At 45.2% G+C, this 22,038-nt stretch overlaps 1 protein-coding gene across 1 annotated transcript in view; it reads left to right on the forward strand.

Moving 5' to 3' along the window:
- Window positions 1-22,038, forward strand: part of LOC130117027 (protein Aster-B-like) — a 95,538-nt gene that overhangs the window by 31,972 nt on the left and 41,528 nt on the right. The window contains exons 8-9 of the mRNA XM_056285163.1: window positions 15,578-15,658; window positions 15,837-15,952. Of these exons, the coding sequence (XP_056141138.1) occupies window positions 15,578-15,658; window positions 15,837-15,952 (197 nt within the window). The remainder of the gene's footprint in view (window positions 1-15,577; window positions 15,659-15,836; window positions 15,953-22,038) is intronic.

Here is a 22,038-nt window from a genome sequence, read left to right on the forward strand (position 1 = left end):
TGGTCTTTGGCAAGCCGCCAAACCCACCAGTACAAGGGCCGCCAGGCCAGGACTATGTAGACGCACTACAGGACCGGATGGAGGCAACTCATCAGCTGGCTCAAGAGAATATGGCTTCTGCAGGGGAAAGGCAGAAGAGAGCCTATGATGTACGTTGCCACCGCAAAGAGTACGAGCAGGGGGACAATGTATGGGTGTATAACCCACAGCGAAAGAAGGGATGGTTCCCAAAGCTGAACAGCAACTGGGAGGGGCCCTGCCTAGTCTTGAAGAGGATCTCAGAGGTTACCTACAGAGTAAAGCTGCACAGCCGCCCTTGGATAATCATCCTTCTCCAAGATCACCTCGCATCTTACTTCAGCCGGAACAGCGACCAAGCCGGGACTGAAAGTGCGGTGGGAGGAGGTGGGGTGTCAGACCCCTCTTCCTCTGTAGACCAGGCTACTGGGGTCCAGGGAGGGGGTAAGGACACTGCTGGATCAGAGCCAACCTCCCTGGATGTCAGCAAGGAGCTACCACCTTCTCCTTTGCCCAACAGTAGCATAGAGAAAATGACGTGACCTACCTCGGTAAAATTGTAAAAGTATGTTGCGCTCTTACAAATGTCTCTGAATCTGTTGTACCCTTTCGGTGATCCCGTAAAAGATATAGATGGGGTGTCATGTAACTCACAACAGATGTGGCCACCATACAATACTTAAAGACATTAACTTGTGGACTGAATAATGTGGTCATTGGACATCTGTATATTTTGACTATGAACTAATTTCAGTTAGTTAACTGTAAATAAACCTGTTTTTCTCACAGTTCTTGTTGCTTGTGACAAATTCCTTTTGAAGAGAAACTGATGTTTTATTGGCCCTAAAAATATCAATTTGCTATGAGAAGGCTACAAAACGGGGCCATTAACTCCTTTTCAAATCTTCTCACCACTGATTAGTTTTTGAGGTTTTTTTTGTTTTTTTTGGTGAACTAATTACCTTTCTGCAGCTGGGACATATCCACTGTTTAGGAATTATTTTCATGTGAAGACAAGTTTGGTGAAACTTTTTAACTGAACAAAAACCTGATGCACAGACCAACATGTTCCCTATTTCAGGCTCACAACAGTAGCACCACTGTTGACCAGGATTAGCAAATGCTGCTGCTGGCTTTGGAGCAGAAAAATACTTGGCAAGCAGCTCTGGAATGAAGCATTTCTTAAAAAAGTCTCTAGCACATTCCAATTCTTTGTCAAAAAATGCCACATCTGGTGTCACACGTTCCACAAAAGGTCTAGTACTTTCCATTTCAGTCCAAAGGATAAAATCACAATATAGCTGCATTTGTACTTGGTAACAGTATGCATGGCCCTGCTTCAGCCTGATGGTTCCTTGCTCATGTTTTTCAAGGCAAAAGTCTGCAACACAGTTTGCTGCCTTATTTACAGAGAGATTCTTTGCACAAAATGGGCACTTTACTTCTATGACACCTGAACCACAGCAGCTGCAGGAAACATATCCATCAGGTGAGGCCCCGATACATGGGTGTAAGGGTGGAATCCTGAATCCAGCAGTTTCTACCAGGACATCCAAGTGTGAGAGGCAATGCTGCATTTCATAGTATTTTCTTACCAACTCCTCATGCTTACAACCCCATCTGGAAAAAAATATGATGAGTTTCAATATCTTTTAGACAGTACTAATGCCTAACAGCAATGTATTAACATAAACATTAATCTCACAGACCACAGGCTGTTATGCAATCAACGTTGTTATAAAACAGAGTGGAGGTTGAGTGGAATTCGTGGAGCACACAAGCCCAACTGCTAAAACTTCTCTACTCATAAATACCTGGTAGCCTCAGTGGTGAAGCTATGAGACTGTGGGTAGCATATTTTTCTTATCAGGGACACTGAGGGCTTTTTGGTGTCTGTCTTTGTGGCTGCTCTGGAGGTAGATGCTGTTATCCTACCGCTTCTTTGATCAAACCAGATATTGGACTTAGACTGTGCTCAAGTCTCCTCCTCTACAATATCACTCTGAAAATATGATGTTTCAAACTGTTACACAATTACATTTCTAAGTCAGCAAATGCACCTCTGATTTTTATACTGACAGCATACACGTGCAGTATGTTTAATTTTAGATTTGACTATTATCAGCTCTTGGCTTCATTTCAAACAACATTAATCCTAAATAACGATGTACCTGTTCTTTGGTCACAGTTATGTGTTCAAACAGTGCTTCTGCTTGGTCTTGTAACTCTGCTAGGTTGACATCTCTTGCCTGCTTGTCATAAAGATTTGTGAGGGGTTCTGATAGATGTAGCATGACAGCTTTTGGCACATAGGATGCTGCATACTCTGGCAACAGAGAGGACCACTGGTTTTATGATCTATCCCTTTTGTGTACAGCTTTTGGAGAGGTTGTTGCTAGAGTTGGGCTTGCTCAGTATGGGTCAGAGATGGGGAAGCTGGTGGAATGGTTGTTAAAAAAATATGTCCTCGCCTTGCTGATATTCCACGCTTTTCAAAGATTCACTTGGTGTGGCCCACTTGCACTTTTTTGATGTTACAGCTATCTCTTCCTCTCTTCCATGGTTATGCTGCCATACCCTGAATGACACAGCTGACACATGGCGGCAGCACTCACCAAGTCCAGCTGTGCAATTGCAGTGGGCTCCTAACACAACCCCATCATTCCTGACCACCACCCATGGCTTCAACTGAGGGTCATTCAGTCTTTGGGAATGATTCACCTGTAATAAAACATTCATGGCACTTGCGCGATGCTGTAAAACCTGAATGTTCACTACATTTTAATGTTCGCTATTTTCACTGTAGCCCTCCCACGGTTAACTTAAAGCACAGTGAACACTGATGAAACTATCTTTTATACCTATATTGAATCATGCACAGTTAACTCAACAACAGTGAACACTTTTTTTAGAAACCGTGAAATGTAGCTACAGCGAACAAAGTGTTTTACAGTAATTGCTGTTTATCATAAAGGCAGTGTTGTAGTCAAGACCGCCTCAATCGAGACCAAGACAAGACCAAGACTCCTCCTAGCCGAGACCGAGTCAAGATCAAGACCAACGGTGGTCGAGAACAAGTTCAAGACCAAGACCAGAACAAGTCGAGTCTTTTCCGAGACCGAGAATAGAATAGTTTGTATACCCTTTACAATAGCTATATTATTGTATTATAATGGCATTTATACATTTTCTACTCAGAATGAAGCCTTTGTACAAAACACTTACACAGTCAGAAGAGAAAATTATTTCATTGATCCTCATGCATAGCCTTTTAAAAATACCAGTCAGTATAACATAGGATGGCTGATAACATAACTTTCTGAATAAACCAACGTTAAAAAAGGAAAGATTCCCTCTGGTTAAAGGCAAGCAAAGATTTCACATTAATTTGGTCAGTGCAGCAACGCATTCAACAATACAGTACAAATAAACATCAGGTTATTTGTAAAAATGTAATGGAATTAGATACAGTTCATGCTTTCACTTAAACAATGAAAATACAGTAATCAGAAGAGAAGTGAATACGTTTGCAAAAAAATAATATTTAATGTTTACAACATGTTTTATGTCTACAGAAAGTCTGTTGGTCTACTCAGTATAAAACCATTTTATATACCAGCCAACATGGGCATGGGCACCTTAGACTACTTAGACAGTAGTGCATGGTTACACCTAAGAAACATTAGATATGACAACATTTTTGTCCCCAATCGTGAACGGTGAGGCCTCATGATAAGGCCCCCTCTGCTGAATACACGCTCAATAGGAGCTGAAGATGCAGGCACAGACAAGACTTTAAGAGCCAGGGAATGTAGGTTGGGGAACTTCTCTTCGTTCCTAGCCCAAAAACTGAGTGTGTCTTCATCATGGAAGTCTTTAATGGTCTAAAAGTACTTCTGTACTTGTGATGCTATGCTTGAGTCTCGGTCACCACTGTGACTTTTTCTACGCCATTGGTACCTTGCCAATAGTCTTGGACACTTGAGTGGAGGTAACTCCTCTTGAGATTGTTGTGCACTATGGGGATCCTTCGGAGGGGATCCTGTTCCTATGGCCCTTGCTTCTGTAATCAAGGTGTCTGAAAAAAATAAACAAAGAAAAAGATCATTAAGTCTTTTATGACTTAAATTATACCATTTTGTCATTTATTATATTTACTGCTGTTCCTAAACTACCATTGTATGTACACAGAGCCATCAGGCAGTGAAAGCAGTGTGTGTGTGTGTGTGTGTGTGTGTGTGTGTGTGTGTGTGTACTGACCTTTGAGTGACCTCGAGTTCATCTCTGACCTGAGGGGACATGACATTTTCAGTAGACTGAACATCCATATCCACCCAGCTGAGTCCAAAACGTGGGTCAAGCATGGCAGCTATGAAGTACACATCCTCACCAGACGGTTCATGGTGCTGCTTGCTTTCATCCATTTTTGTTCTAACAAATATGCCAGAAAACCTCCTGTGTAAGGATTCTTTAAGTGCTCTGACTAAAGGCCGACAGAGACACCTCGTCTCTTCCATCCTCATGAGGTGGGTGTTAATGTCCAAAACTGTGGGGACAACTAGGCTGCTTGTCACCAGTTGCTCACCTTGTGTGAGGTCGGTAGCCTCTGCAAAAGGCTCAAGAATGGTGCAGAGTTCTTTGAGCTGAGCCCACTTGCATGGAGAGAAAACAACATTAGGAAAGTCAGAGCACATGTCTGTGAGAATGCTGTGATCCAATGCTGTGATAGCTTTCAATTGCTTAAAAGTGGAGTTCCAGCGGGTGTCATTTGCTGCTAGGATAGAGCGTCCATAGCCAAAAGTGACTTCAAACTTATCTTTAAATGAAGTGCTGAAATGTAACAAAGACAACAGTTTTGAAGCTTTGGCAATCACACCGGAAAGACACTTAGTTTCCTTTAAGCCATCTCCTACTACCAGTTGCAGAGAATGAGCAAAGCATGACAAACGCTGTCTGGAGGTACTCCTTGTTATATCTGCACTGCCATCCTCATCCTCCAGATCCTCCCATAAATCATCATCATCAAGGTCTCCCACCTCGTCTCCACTATCATGCGCATCATCTGATTGTTGCGGCATTTTAACTTTAAAAGCACATTTCATGTTGGAAGCGTTGTCTGTTATTATGTAGTCAATCTTTTCACTGATTGCAAATTCTTCCGTGATCTCATAAAATGCAGAGGCAATGTTCTCGCCACAATGTCGTCCAGTAAAACGCCTACAGTCCAAGAGATAAGACTTAAGCTCAAATACATCTTTGGTGCTGCTATACACATGTGCAGTTAACCCTAAAAAAGAACGCAAGGTTCGATCAGACCAAATGTCTGCTGTCACTGAGATGTAAGCCTGACACTGCAGGTCATATTTAATATGTGCTTTAACCTTATCTACTAGATGAGGGATATGTTTGTCTGTCATGGTTCTCCTTGACATTGGGGTATATCGATCATCCATAATTTTCAAAAAGTGTCTGAAGTTGTCGTTTTCCAAAAGTGACAGAGGCAAACAGCATCCAACAATCAAGTCACATATTACTGCATTGTTGATGGCCTGTTGTCTAGTCGAGGTTTGACTGTACACCTGCTGCACCCGGGGCTGTAAAAAGGATGACACACTTGGCTGAGAGGTCTGCTCAAATGAAGTAAATTTTCCAGCTTTATATTCACTGAACCTGTTAGGTGGAGATGGAAAAAAGAAAGAAAAGAAAGATTAAATGAAATTTTAAAAATAGCAAATAGCTATTAGCTAGCTACATACAGAAGTATTAGAATATTTACACATCGGTGTCAGTGACTATTTTAATATTTAAAATAGGTGACTATTTTAAACGTTATTATGCAATAAATGCAGGTTATGTACCGTATAACACCGAAGTCTGTGTCTGGTAACGATTTGGCTGGCTAGCTGCAAGCTAAGCTAATTTTAAAGGAAGAAAAGGCCAGCTACCTTAGCTCCATAGGAAACCATACATCGATAACGTTAGCTGTATCATACTGTAGCTATTAATACTAGCTCTTATAAGATTTAATGCTGGAAATTGCTTTAATTCACAGCTAGCTACCTAATGTTAGCTAATTTAGAAAACTGTACAAAATAAATAGCTGGGGCGCATTCCAGTTTCACACTGAATTTAAACATTCCAAGTGCGTGAGCTAGCTATATAACTAGCTATGCTAGCTCTAGTCTAGCATAATCACCGTAGTTGACTCGCCCAAAAGAGCGAACGTTACATGAGAAAAGACCCAAAATGGAACAGTTGGCTTGCTTAGCTAACAATATAAAAGCTATTGCACGAATGACTAACCTGTCATGGCTTTATGGCTCCAAATGCCTGTAGAAGCTTGATGTTGTCCCAGCGGTCTCCGTGATCGATTTGTGGCAAAACTTGCAGACGGCTTGATGCTTCTTTTTCATATTGGACACAAACTCTTTGTGATTAGTGTACCCGAAGCGAATTATTGACGACAACGCAGCCATTATTAATTAACTTAATTATTATTAGCTAGTGTGCGCGTATTCCCCAGCGAGAATCACAACGAACTGAGCCGTGGCTCGCAATAGAAAGGAACAGTAACGTTAACGTACACAGTTGCCCATGGTAACGAGAAAGGAAGGAATGGCATCTTTATGTAAGGTAGTAATGTAAATCCGCCACAGGGTGGCACTGTTACGCTGTATGTTCCCCTGGGAATGCCGCAAATGGCGATGTTTGTCCCTCTTGCAACACCGTACCCCTAAGTCTTGTCCCGGGCAAAAGGCTACGTTGATCACATGGTTTTTTGTTTGTCTGCCGGAAGCTGTGAGTATGATGAGGCCAGCGGCCAGCTGATAGATGAGAGGTGAAGTGTAAGCGAGTGCCAGTAAAGTGTCCAGGTCTCAGCCACGATCCCAAGCCTCCGCCTCCTTCCTTTTCCACGCAAACATCATACCACAACAAACACAACGCAGAGTCCCAGGGCGTGGAGGGAGACGACGGCCGAACGCAAAGTGCGGGTTACATCATGGTGCCGTGACCCGGATCGTGGTGCTTCGAGATCCAAGGAGATACAGAGACTCGCGTCCTCGCCTTTGCTGCTGCATTGAACTGCGTTACCTTCAGTGACTGGACAGTGTGGTGGACTGAACTACTGTCATCGGCGCTGCAGCATTGGCAAGATACTCACCTCTTCAAATATCCTTTAAAGACTGTTGAAAGCTTGCTATATCCATTTGAGGACTTTTTAGGATATTTCGATAAACTTAACTGTTATTTGAGTTGTGTAAAAGTGTGCTATGTGAGATCCTGCTATAGGAACACTGTGTTTAACATTATGCTGATATATATCATTCATAATTTTTTGGTTTTGGTTAAGGGTTGTGTATTGACCATCTGATTTTGACTCAAGTTTAATGTGAGTTTTGAGTTGATAGTGATTATTGTTTTTTGATATATTTACTGGAAAAAAAGGGGAGATTTTGCATACACAGCTAAACTTATTCTGTGAACACAGTGAATCATTAATAGTCATCTGTTTTGACACCAACAGTTACACCAGTCATAGTGATTTAGAAAAAAATATATCAAAATGTTCAGTGACTATGCAGATTATCAGTCAAAGCAAGAAGGTGCCTCTGCTGCCACACCGGGTTCCCAACTGCCCCCGATACCCACAGCCAGCCACAACTGTGACACTCCAGCCCAGACACAACCCCACCTTTCAAGCAAGGGCGTAACAACCACCAGTGCTGCAAATCAACAGCAATCAGTGAGGCCAAAGCTTAACAACTACTTCACTAGCCCCACCACCACCCAACAGCTGATCCTCCCTCAAGACCACCACAGCAGTCAGCAGCCCCCATACCCAGGACTAAGTGCACCACTCACTCCACCACCCCCAATACTGTCACCTTACCCTATTCACTACTCCACTCCAGCTCATGCACCCACCTTGCCAGCCTCTAGAGCTCCAATGCAAGCACCCTCACTATGTTTTGACAGAAGCCCAGCTACCAAACCAATCCACCGAAACAGCAGGCCAGACTACAGCCTGCCCAGTGCATCCCTTCCAGCTGTACAGATATTAGTGGAACCTAATCCCCCGGCCCGAGCCAGTGTGAACCAGCACACACACCCTTTGCCCATTCACAGCCTCTCGTGCCCCACCTCCACGGAAATGCAAACTGTACAGCGGCCGACCATGACCCACCCAGACACCCCTCCTTACCAAAGCCCTGCTGCCGAGCCTAAACCCCAGGTCTACACTGGTCCTGCATATAATCCCCCTGTGCCCCAGGCCCTCATGCCAAGCTTTCAAATGCCACCAATGATGAACATTATGAGCTACCTCTCTTCTACTGGCCAGACCCTTCAAAGTTTGCAGCATGGATCAATCCCCCAGCTGCATATGTCACAGCCTGCTGCCCTCTACCCCCAAGAGGTGACCACCCCACTAGCAGTGCAACATGTAGCCCCTAACCACACAGCCCCTGCCTCAGACCCTCGAGCTGTCATGTACCACAACACACTCCCACAACACCCATCCACCACCCCGCACATGCACCCACGTCCGTATGAGCCCCCAATGAATGCTGCCGTCAGAGCCGCAGCCAACACAACCCTTCCACCAGCTGCATATGGTGGGTTCATGCAAACTCATCAGGTAAAAAATGTCCAAATCTTCACTGGCAATCCAGACAGCAAAATACTTGTAGAAGACTGGGTTCGTGATATGCAGTACCTTCTGGAGGCAACCGAGCTCCCCACACACCTCCGCTTTTCGACTGTTGTGCGACACCTGAGCGGTGAGGCCAGGAAGCTAGTCCTGAACCTACCCCCCCACGACCAGACTCCAGAGAAGGCGTATGAGGAGCTCAGGGCTGAATACAGCGACACACAAGGCTCACTTGATCCACTAGCCGACTTCTATGAGCGCAGCCAGAGGTCCGGAGAGTCTGCCTGCTCTTATGCTATTGCTCTGGAGGCAACACTGAGAGCGGTAGAGGAAAGTCAGAGAGGGGGCAGGCAATTTCCTGATCGTGATAGTAAACTCACTCGACAGTTTCTAAGAGGGCTTATGGATGAGATGGTGTATGCAAGGATCGCACCAATGAAGCCCAGGCTTTGGAGTTTCCGGGAGCTGCAAGCAGAGCTTAGAAACCTTGCAAAAGAGACTCAGAAGTTCCAGTCACAACACAAGACAAAGAAAGCGCTCACCCAGGTGCAGGAAACATCAGAATGTGATACCAATATGAGGTCAGAGAGGTCAAAACACACTTCAGAGTGGACAGAGCTTAAAGATATGTTCAAGAAATTAGCTCTTAGCCAAGAAGAACAGGTGACCAAGTTGGCTCACCTTGAGTTGAGAATTGCTGCACCTACCCCTGCACCAGCCCCTGCACCCCCACTAAGGCCCCAACCATCTCCCAGAACAGTTACTCAGGGCTCCAGTGTTGTTTGCTACCGGTGTGGGAAGCAAGGGCATATAGCCCGAGTATGTCGAGCGGTGCTCCCAGATCCCAGTCTGCCCTGGACTCACCGACCCCAGCCTGCGACCTCCGCAGAGAGCACCACGCCCCACTCAACGCAGCATTTAAACGCCTAGAGCCTGTGGTAACTGGGGCAACCATGGGCAAGCAGCAAGACCCCCCACTGCAGGTGAGCGATACTGATGATGGAGTAGAGGACATTCCTATTGTGGGTCCCAGGAATGAGGGTGAGGTGGAAGTCAATGGATTAAAGTGCAGGGCTCTTATCGATTCCGGCTCTCAGGTAACCAGTATTACTCACGGATACTGGTGCAACCACCCTGACCTCCATGGACAGAAACTACGGCCCTCTAAAATACCCATAGCAGGTGCAGCAGGTCAGGATGTGCCTTACTCTGGTGTCCTGCGTATTAAGTTGAAAGTGCTGGGGAAAGAGTTCCAGAGAGTGCCGGCTTTTGTTGTCCCTGACTCCGAGTATCGCTCCTCCGTCCCACTGCTTGTGGGAACTAATGTCGTCCGTGCCGCCAGGAGGCACCTCCAAGCAACCTATGGGGAGCAATATCTTCAGCGGGTGAAGGAAAGCCATCCAGAGTGGTACACAGCTTTACTGGAAACTGGCGACACTGAATATACAGGAGCAGACGACATGGTGGGCCCTGCTGTGTACACTGGCCGTAAAATACGCATCCCGGGAGGGAAAGAGATGGACTTAATGTGCAAAATCAAAACTGGCCCACAAAGAAAGACATACACAGCGCTAATTGAAGGCCACGCCTCCATTCGGCTTCCTCAGGACCTTATGGTCGCCAAAGTTCTTGCAGATGTGAAGAAAGGCTGTGCTCCTGTCAGAGTGATGAACCTGTCCCAACAAACTGTCACAATCAAACCACACACACAGCTGGCCAGCGCCTTCCTGGTGGACAGTGTTGTGGATTTTTCAGCCACGGAACAGGGTTGTCATCAAAATGAGGAGAACAAAGAGACATACCGGTGTCTGCACCAAGTTGTGAGCAGTGGTGGGGTGGACATAAGTGAGGCAGCAGTGGAGAATGAGCGCCAGTGCGCCCTCCTAAAAGAGCTTGTGGAGAGGAATATGGGGGTGTTCTCAGTCCAGACAGACAATAACCCCCTCAAGTATGTCATGTCTGCAAAATTGGATGCTACAGGTCAGCGGTGGGTGTCTCGGCTGTCAGCATTTGATTTTGATGTGCAGTATTGAAGGGGACAGAATAATGCGAACGCTGATGCCCTCTCCCGGCTGTCTAACCAGGAGGTCACCCAAGTCCTGCAAACCTGCCCTCAGCTTGTATCAGCCAAAGTACAAAGGTGTGTAGAGGAACAATCTCCCCAACAACTGGAAAGCTCCGCTTCAGAGGGACCTGAGCATCAAGAACCTCTGTCACACACGCTCGGTGAATCCTATCAAGATGTGGGGATGGACTCTCTACCTGCATTGACAAAACAGGAGATTCGTGCAGGGCAAAAAGAGGATGCTGTAATCGGTCCCGTTTTGCACTTTAAAAGTGTGAACCAAAAACCGAGCCGCAGCGAGAGGATTGGTGGTGGCAGGCAGGTTTGCCTTCTCTTAAAAGAGTGGCGGAGGTTATTAGTAAGGGATGGAATAATGTATCGTCAGGTCCAAGACTGTCAAAGTGGAGTAGTAGAGCAGCTGGTACTACCAGAGAGATTTCACACATCCGTCAAGACTGCACTTCATGATGACTCAGGGCATTTAGGGTTTGAGAGAACGCTGCAGGTGATAAGGGAGAGATTTTACTGGCCTAAGATGTTCCAGGAAATCAAGGCTTGGTGTGAGCAGTGTGAAAGGTGCTGCCTCAGAAAGACTCCGACTGCAGGCCTCAGGGCTCCCCTGGTCAGTATTCACAGCAGCGCTCCTATGGAACTTGTGTGTGTAGACTTTCTGACTCTGGAGAAATCAAAGGGAGGCATAAAAAATGTGCTTATTGTCACTGACCACTTCTCCCGGTACGCCCAGGCCTATCCCACTAAAGACCAAAAAGCCTGTACAGTGGCGAAGGTACTGTGGAAGAACTTTTTCTGTCGGTTTGGATTCCCAGCAAAACTACATGCAGACCAGGGGCGTAATTTTGAAAGTGCTGTGGTGAAAGAGCTGTGTAAGTGTACTGGTGTCACTAAGACACACACAACCCCCTATCACCCCCAGGGTAACGGCACCACCGAAAGGTTCAACCGGACTCTCATGGACATGCTGGGGACACTAGAGCCTCACCTGAAACCCCACTGGCATGAGTATGTGGATGCAATGACACATGTGTATAACTGCACCAAACATGACTCTACTGGGTACACACCGTATTACCTAATGTTTGGTAGACATCCACGACTCCCAGTCGACCTGATTTTTGGGCTTTCTACCACCAAAGAGCCATGTGAGTATAGTGAATATGTCCAGACACTGCATGACTGTCTGTCGGAAGCTTATACTCAGGCTAACCAGGCCTCACGACATGCAAAAGAGCAGCAGAAAAGGTACTATGATCAAAAGGCAAAGAGTCAAGGTTTCAGCCCAGGGGACAGAGTCTTGGTCAAAATATGTCATGTGGAGGGACGGCAGAAACTGGGAGACAGATGGGAGTCACGCCCATACATTGTGGTGAAGAAACAACCCAGTATACCTGTGTATGTGGTCCGAACAGAGGATGGTGAAAAAGAGAGTGGTTCACCGCAACCTTCTTACACAGTGTATGTTTCTTCCGGTGGAGCGGGCTGGTGCAGCAACAAGTGCAGGAGTTGAGTCTGACATGGGGGACTGGGAGGTGGATGGCATGGAGGTAATGGGGGAGGAAGCCGAAAAAGTGAGTCAAGGGGGGGAAGAGGACTTAAATGTCAGTGACACCAACGCACTTGATGGCCCCAGCCTGAGGAGGAACCCACAGAGAACTCGACGTCCCCCAAAGAAACTGTCTTACGAGTCACAGGTGGTGAGATCAAAAGAGGAACAGCAGAAGATAGAGAGGGGCTGGACATTGTGGCAGAGGGCCATAGCAGAGAGAGTAGCAAGGCACGTATAATCCACGAAAAAAAAAAAAAACAAGTTTTATTAATGGTTTATTTACTTAGATTGCATTTACACATCTACATTTCATATGCAACTCATGGTATTAATACGTCACTTTCAGTGTGATCTGTTTTAATGTTTATGCTCATAAGTTTTATTTGTTTTGTTTTGTTTGGTCTGATGGCTGGGACGCCATCAATTAAAGAAGGGGTAGATGTAAGGTAGTAATGTAAATCCGCCACAGGGTGGCACTGTTACGCGGTATGTTCCCCTGGGAATGCCGCAAATGGCGATGTTTGTCCCTCTTGCAACACCGTACCCCTAAGTCTTGTCCCGGGCAAAAGGCTACGTTGATCACATGGTTTTTTGTTTGTCTGCCGGAAGCTGTGAGTATGATGAGGCCAGCGGCCAGCTGATAGATGAGAGGTGAAGTGTAAGCGAGTGCCAGTAAAGTGTCCAGGTCTCAGCCACGATCCCAAGCCTCCGCCTCCTTCCTTTTCCACGCAAACATCATACCACAACAAACACAACGCAGAGTCCCAGGGCGTGGAGGGAGACGACGGCCGAACGCAAAGTGCGGGTTACATTTACAACAGTTAGCTAGTTCCGACCAAGTACTTTGATTTGACGAGAGGCAGCCAGTGAGTGCTGATATTCAGTACAACATCACTGGGACTTCACTTTAGTATCACTCCGCTTTCTGCTTTGTGTTGATTACGATCGTAATCTATTTTAGCGAATGAGGAAATGGGACTGGGTTACATTTCACGCTAATGGTTAATACAAATATGTTTACATTGTGCTAAAATACACGTAGCCTGTTAGCGTAAATACACGGATTAGTCATAGTTTAGTAAAAAGCTATACTGTTCTGAAAAGTAGGCTACGATGCTTCATATGATCTGTTACAGTCAACTTTAAACATACTGTAGCCTATCTAAGAAAAAGGCCAAAGTAGCGACTCTACTTTTGGAGGTAGGTGATTAATTAGCCTCCCATTCCGATATTAAATAGCCATTTAGAAAACAGTAACGTTCGTTGAATGTAAAATGTGTTCTCGAGCTTGGTCAATTACGCATCCAGCTACAATCTGTGTTCAGTGCGTGGATGACTGTGTGTGTCTGCAGCGCAGCCTACCGGCTAATTCTCGCCAACCTATTATTTTTTAAATCGCCTCCACTTAATTTTCACTCGATACAAATTTGAGAAATTCAAGACCAATATCCGAGACAAGACCGAGACAAATTATGTCCGAGACCAAGAAGAGACCAAGACCATGGGATCCTGGTCTCGAGACCGGTCTCGAGACCAAGACCGGTCTCGAGAACTACAACACTGCATAAAGGTATAACTTAATGTATGATGTGGTGCCAGTGATAATGTAGTTAAGCCTTGGTCAATGGAGGATGCAGCCTAGCTAACGCTACATACAAGTGATGACCCATGACATTACACTGCCCACTGCTTATACTAACTTTAACTCACAGGAAGGGACACTTACCCTCCCAGTGACGAGAAAGCAAGTTTTACTCGGTAGATTCCAACGCTGAATAGTTGTTACGAACCCAGATTTCGTCCATTTGTACCCCTCCTCCAGGCTTTTGTAGGCTTTCAAAGACTCCCCAGAATAGGACGAAGGAAAGTTGATCAGGTGACTGTAGATGTCTGGGTACTGCAGGTCTGGGACCTTGCCCGTTCCGGCTGTTTCAATAGTCGTGAAAAGCACCCCGGGGGCATTATAAGGGTCAGTCATGTTTAATCTGTCAAGTTTCGCAATATAGCCTTCAATGTCTTTGGCATTAAAATGCGCAGTGAACTCTGACGGCATGAAATTGACGCTGGCGCCATTCATTTTTGCTCAGTGCACGCGCCTTTCTTCCTGCCAAAATGGCCGTGGAAACAAAACTAGTCACGTGACGTCCGGAGCTCCATTTTTTTTCCCTTTCCAATTTTCTCCCCAATTTGTATCCGGCCAATTACCCAGCTTCTCTTGAGCCGCCCCGTTCGCTGCTCCACCTCATCTCCGCCGATCCGGGGGCGCCCCGACCGACCAGAGGAGGCGCCAGTGCAGCGACCAGGACACATACCCACATCCGACTTCCCACCCGCAGACTCGACCAATTGTGTCTGTAGGGACGCTCGACCAAGCCGGAGGTAACACGGGGATTCGACCCGGCGATCCCGCGTTGGTAGGCAACGGAATAGACCGCTACGCTACCCGGGCGCCACGTCCAGAGCTCTATGGCATCTTCTGTACTGTGTTGCTGGACGTCATTTACACCATCGGAAACGTAGCTTAGCCGAGAGATCGGGGATGTGTTTTTAAACAGTGTGTCTAGAGTAGAATAGAGTTTTGTAACTTATCGTAGCGAATTCGGGGGGGGGGGCAGCCCAGGTACCGCGACAGCCAGGACGCGAACCCGTGTCTCCCGCACCACGGGCGACTACGTTAACCAGACGACTAAAGGGTCCGACCCGAGTAGATTACAGTATCAGAAACCCCGCTAGGAAGTAGTGACGTCATGACACGTCACTCGGAAAAATTCGGTTTCACTGCCGAGCCAGAAGTGCCGAAACGATTGGGAACAACTGCCGCTGCGATCCCTGCCACAGATAGACTTGGAAAAGGTTGAAAATCTGTGAATTGTCCCTTTAACGATTTCTCATATAAAGCCTTGAAGGGGAGACAATTCACTAACGTTGACTAATCCTCTTGTAAAAGTCCATAAAAATCAATTTACATGCATCTTACTGTATGTAATGAAATTAATATGACTTGTATAATTTCATTTTGATCCTTTTGTAATTGCAGAAGATAGAATCTATGTTGATCTGTCAGCCTAAAACCTTAAACACCTTTTCTGAAATAAAATTATTGTTTTCACCTCTTTCTTTGAATTAATAAACCCCATTGTCCACGTCCTCTCTGAGTTATCCCACTAAACTGTAGTTGCCCTTCAGTGGTAGGTGGAGGGCAGCATTTTGAGTCATGACCACCTCTTTATCTTACTGTTAAACTTTATTACCCCCCCCCCCACCATTCTTTTCTTATTAGCACTTTTTCACCTCTTTTGGAGCGAGGGACCGAACGTACATGATGATGTTCAGACTGTGGCAGAATGCACTCCTGGAAAAGGTGAGAGACGTACTCGTTTTTTGAACAACAAAAAACTGTTTGCACTTTCTTTGTAAATGTGTATTTTATCTGACAATTTCATATTTCACTGTTCTTTCCTCTCCTTAAACCCACTCTTAATTTTATTCCTTTCACTGTCCTCTCACTTCTCCCTTCACACCCTCCCTCCCTCCCTCAGCCCTTATGTCCAAAAGAGCTGTGGCACTTTGTCCACCAGTGCTATGGTACTGAACTGGGCCTGACCAGCGATGATGAAGACTACGTCCCTCCTGATGATGACTTCAACACCATGGGGTGAGTTTTAACCCCAACAAATCCCCCTCCCCCCGTAGTGGCATTATTATTTGGAAACCATCACAGCTTAGTTAAACAGTACTCTACATTCTGCATAGTTACTCTGTTTGGACAGGTATGCTGCTGTGACATATAGTAGCCAACCAGTTTCTTCTTAAACGGATATTTATGCAAGACTACATTGGGGATATTTCATTACTGTACCCAACCCAGACAATCTGCACGATTACCAGACATGTAGATGGCTTCTTTTAAATGTTAACTTGAACACTTTTTCCATGACTCAGTAAAACAAACCTTATAAACTACATAAACTAGGTCATTGTCATAAATTATGTCACTGCAGGGCTGTACACAGCCAGATAAAAGATGGGGTTTTTTTCACCAAAAATGGACATATACCAAATAAATGACACCTTATGCAAGCCGGTATGTGAGCTGCTATAGCTATCTCAATCTTGCCTCTCGTCCTTTGTCTCCAAACCGTCCAACTTGAGTGGTCCCTCTCATATAATCATTCCTGATCCTGTCCTTCTTTGTCACTCCCAGTGAAAATCTTAGCATCTTCATCTCTGCCACCTCCAGCTCCACCTCCTGTCTTTTCATCAGTGCCACTGTCTCCAAACCATACAACATAGCTGGTCTCACAACCATCTTGTAAACCTTCCCTTTAACTCTTGCTGGTACCCTTCAGTCGCAAACCACTCCTGACACTCTTCTCCACCCACTCCACCCTGCCTGCACTCTCTTCACCTCTGTCATGCACTCCCCGTTACTTTGGACAGTTGACCCCAAGTATTTAAACTCATATGCCTTCGTCACCTCTACTCCTTGCATCCTCACCATTCCAATGTCCTCCCTCTCATTCACACATAGGTATTCCGTCTTGCTCCTACTGACTTTCATTCCTCTTCTCTCCAGTGCAAACTTCCACCTCTCCAGGCTCTCCTCAACCTGCACCCTACTCTTGCTACAGATCACAATGTCATCTGCAAACATCATCGTCCATGGAGACTCCTGCCTGATCTTGTCTGTCAATCTGTCCATCACCATTGCAAACAAGAAAGGGCTCAGAGCTGATCCTTGATGTAATCCCACCTCCACATTGAACCCATCTGTCATTTCTACCGCACACCTCACCATTATCACACTGCCCTCATACATATCCTGCACCACTCCTACTCCTACTACTCCTAATACAATACCACACCTCCTCTCTTGGCACCCTGTCATATGCTTTCTCTAAATCTACAAAGACACCATGTAACTCCTTCTGGCCTTCTCTATACTTCTCAGTCAACATTCTCAAAACAAACATCACATCTGTGATGCTCTTTCGTGGCATGAAACCATACTGCTGCTCGCTGATCATCACCTCTTCTGATCATCACCTCCTCCTAACCTAACTTCTATTACTCTTTCCCATATCTTCATGCTGTGGATGATCAACTTTATACCTCTGTAGTTGCTACAGTTCTGTACATTGCCCTTGTTCTTGAAAATTGGTACCAGTATGCTTCTTCTCCACTCCTCGGGTATGCTCTCACTTTCCAAGATTGTGTTAAACAATCTAGTTAAAAAACCCACTGCCATCTCTCCTAAACATCTACATGCATCCACAGGTATGTCATCTGGACCAACTGCCTTCCCACTCGTTATTCTCTTCATAGCTGCCCTCACTTCCTGCTTGCTAATCCACTGAACTTCCTGATTCATTATCCCCAAATCATCCAACCTTCTCTCTCTCTCATTTTCTTCATTTATCAGCCCCTCAAAGTACTCCTTCCACCTTCTCAGCACACTCTCCTCGCTTGTCAGCACATTTCCATCTCTGTCCTTGATTGCCCTAACCAGCTGCACATCCTTCCCAGCTTGGTTCCTCTGTTTAGCCAATTGGTACAAGTAATTTTCTCCTTCCTTTGTGTCTAATCTGTCATACAACTCACCATATGCCTTTTCCACCTCTCTCTTCACTTTATACTGCATCTCCTTGTACTCCTGTCTACTATCTTCATCTCTCTGACTATCCCACTTCTTCTTTGCCAACCTCTTCCTCTGTAGACGTTGCTGTACTTCCACCACCAAGTCTACTTGTCTTCCTTCCTCTGTCCTGATGATACACCAAGTACCTTCCTAGCTGTCTACCTCACTATTTCTGCAGTGTTTGCCCAGCCATCCGGCAACTCTCCACTACCATCCAGTGCCTGTCTCAACTCCTGCCTAACTCCACACAACAGTCTTCCTTCGTCAACTTCCACCATTTGATCTTAAGCTCTGCCTTCACTCGCTTCCTCTTCTTGGCCTCCAAAGTCATCCTACAGACCACCATCCGATGCTGCCTAGCTACATTTTCCCCTGTCATCACCTTGCAGCCTCCAATCCCTTTCAGATCGCACCTTCTATATAAGATATAGTCCACCAGTGAGCACTTTCCTCCACTCTTGTACGTCACCCTGTGTTCCTCCCTCTTCTTGAAATATGTATTCACCACAGCCATTTCCATCCTTTTTGCAAAATCCACCACCATCTGTCCTCCCACCTTTCTCTCCTTGACACCATACCTACCCATCACCTCCTCATCATCGCTGTTCCCTTCACCAACATGTCCATTGAAGTCCGCTCCAATCACCACTCTCTCCTCCTTGGGTACACTCTCCACCACATCATCCAACTCGCTCCAGAATCCTTCTTTCTCTTCCATCACACACCCAACTTGCGGGGCATATGCGCTGAGAACATGCTATAGTTATGAATACACTTTACTATATAGTATACTAAAACTTGTAATTTAGAAGAAATATAATTTAGCCGGCGGCACGGTGGTGCAGTAGTTAGCGTGGTTGCCTCACAGCAAGAAGGTCCTGGGTTTGAGCCCCAGGGTAGTCCAACCTTGGTGGGTCATCCCAGGCTGTCCTCTGTGTGGAGTTTGCGTGTTCTCCATGTGTCTGCGTGGGTTTCCTCCGGGGACTCCGGTTTCCTCCCACAGTCCAAAGACATGAAAGTCAGGTGAATTGGCCGTACTAAATTGTCCCTAGGAATGAGTGTGTGTGTGTGTGTGAGAGAGAGAGAGAGAGAGAGAGAGAGAGAGAGAGAGAGAGAGAGAGAGAGAGAGAGAGAGAGAGAGAGAGAGAGAGAGAGAGAGAGAGAGAGAGAGAGAGAGAGAGAGAGACCTGTGATGGACTGGCGACCTGTCCAGGGTGTCTCCCCGCCTTCTGCCCAATTACTGCTGGAATAGGCTCCAGCATCTCCACAACCCTGAGAGCAGGATAAGCAGTAAAGACAATGGATGGATGGATGGATGGATATAATTTAGCTCCAAATAATGGATATTTTGGGCTTTAAGGGAAACAGTTACAACAGTATCTCATATGTTGTAGGGATAATAATTTTATTAGTGGCCATAATATTGAGCAGTCATTGTATAGAAAATGTGCATATATTTTTGTTTTGTATTTACATTGTATAAACAATTGCAAATAATAACACTACATGCAGCTGTTGTAGCTAATGTCAATGATCGCCATATAAAGACGATGATTTCACCGAAACTTTTCTGCACATTTTCAGTGGCAATCCAGAAAGGCTTCTAAGTTTTATGGCTGCTGATGGAGTGCTATCCCTACATTATATAGTTGTGTACATATAGAGATAATGTTGAAAATAGTAACTGTTTCCCTTTAAAATGATGACATGGTAGTAACTGAGCTTTTTTTGTTCTGGAGGTAACTGCCACATTTTTTCATTGACTACACAAAACAGTTCAACAAGCAAGGTTGAACTAATTGATTCAGTGCTTTTTGTTTTTTGGGGGGTTTTTTGTGGGGAGGTGGGGTTTTTTTAGCAAAAAGTCACAAAAGCAGGTTTGCTAAAATGCTAAGCTAGGGCACAAAACTTAGATTATACATTGGTGTAAATATAAACAGTGCAGTTGCAGTTATTTGTATTTATTTGCCTTATGCATTCTGTGGAGTGTTTGTGTGTTTAAATGCTGCTGCTGCTGCTGCTACACAACAATTGTTCCTCTGGGGACAAATAAAACCTACTTGACTTGATTTGACTTGCACTGGGGCCCTTGGGGGTGGGGGCCTCCAACAATAAACTGAGAAGAGAACGGGCCTTTGCAAGTGATTCAGAATGCAACCTTTGAATTTTTTTCTCTTTTATTCTATAGAAAAAAACCTTCAAAATAAAACATACATGCCAAACCAATAGGGAAATAACACATTTCACAAACCCATTGAACTCTACAGAATCAATCAGGACAAGAATCAAAAATTACAACACAGGTAGACAAAACAGAAAATAGTGACGTAACCTGTAGGCCTTTGCATGGCTTCCAGATCTACAGACCCCCCCACCAAGAATTCATACAAAAAAATACACATATATCATACACAGTATACTGTTTAACCAAAATCCAACATTACCCTCCCTCCTTCCCCAATCACAATAAAAGTGCTCCCCTCTACAAATCCACCAACAAACTCTTCTTCTCTAACATAACCATACAACATATTAACATCTCTTTCCATTATACTCCTAAAAATATTCCACACCTCAGCTTTCCTCTTTTCATAATGGGCTATATTCCTCCCTAGCTTGACAGCAAACCTTGCATGGCTTATAACATCATTTAATAAATTAACATTACATCCGTTCATTTTGCCAGCCACCCCAAACAACCACAGTTCTCTCCATTCCATTCTGTCAACAAACCACCTCTCCAACATCTACTTATCAATTCTTTCATTTTTAACGTGTATCCTCCAGCTCACAACATTCAGCAAACTCATGCATAAAATGTTTCCACTCCCACACTACACACATCACATTCTTTCTTCACATTCACATCAAACTTACCAATTATTACATTATTGAACACCCTATTATGTCTTAATAAAAAGTCAAAATTCTCACATTCAACACTGTTCCACTTCACTCTCAGATTCCTCCATATCCTCGCTACAGCCATCTCATTCATAACCCTCTCCCAGACTTTCTCCACAGCCGCTCTTCTCACTTCTTCCCCTCTTAAACATCTGTACATCACTCTCGTTTCTACACTCATCGGACTCACTCTCCTCTCTCCTTCTCCCACATACCTTTTATCTCTCCTTCCTCATCCAACACAGCCTCTTTCTCAATCATACTGACCCATTCTCTCGGCACCCCCCCCCCCTTGATCTTTCCAAATATCCTCTCCGCCATTCCCAGGCACATTCCATCACCCCTTCCCCTCACGTCATCTACCGGTACCTGTGCCCCCATAAATCCTGGTACATACTCATACACTAAATCCCTTATCTTTCTAAATCCTGCTCTCCAAATCACCCTGTTGTAGATTGTGTTCCCCTCAGATGTGATTTTTGGATTTAAAAACACTGGTTGTTCCCACACCTGTGCCACATTCTTACATTCATACTGCACACATTTCACAAACTCTCTTCACGCTTCCAGCACCTCCTTGTAAAACTCAGACACTCCACTCAACATGCCTTTCATCAGCTGCATATACACTTCACTCTCCCCACACTCTCCACATTTTTAAATTGCCTCCCTTAAAAACACTTCCATATATGATCCATCTTGTTTCTTAAATATCTAACCACCATTTTGCTTTCTTTTTCACCCCTAAATTGATTAACTTCAACCCACCATCTTCATAGTCATTTTCCATCACCTCCTTTGCTATCCTAACTCCCTTCCCATCCCACAGAAAATAACTCACCATTCTTTCCATCTCCTTCAACACTCTCTCAGGCACATCCAACACATTCTTCTTCTTCAGCAGTCCATCGAAACAATGATGACTGTGATGTAGTTTAGGCTCGGCAAGCACACCTGTGGGCCATCACGCCTGCATTAGAGTGACAATATTGTCCTTATTTGTCACAGATGAATGTTGTTTGAGTTGGTCTGTTACGTCTTGCATGGTGGGCCTTATCATAGGCTTCTTGTCTCTTTTGTTCAACAGCTGTTCTCGATTGCCTTACTGTGGAGCGCCATCTCTGTCTGTCCAGGACCACTGTCTCCCAGCTGGAGTCATCTATGCCACAGATCGTCATGTAGCGCTTGAGCACATCTTT

This window comes from Lampris incognitus, chromosome 8 (assembly GCF_029633865.1).
Source record: "Lampris incognitus isolate fLamInc1 chromosome 8, fLamInc1.hap2, whole genome shotgun sequence".
Lineage (NCBI taxonomy): Eukaryota > Metazoa > Chordata > Actinopteri > Lampriformes > Lampridae > Lampris > Lampris incognitus.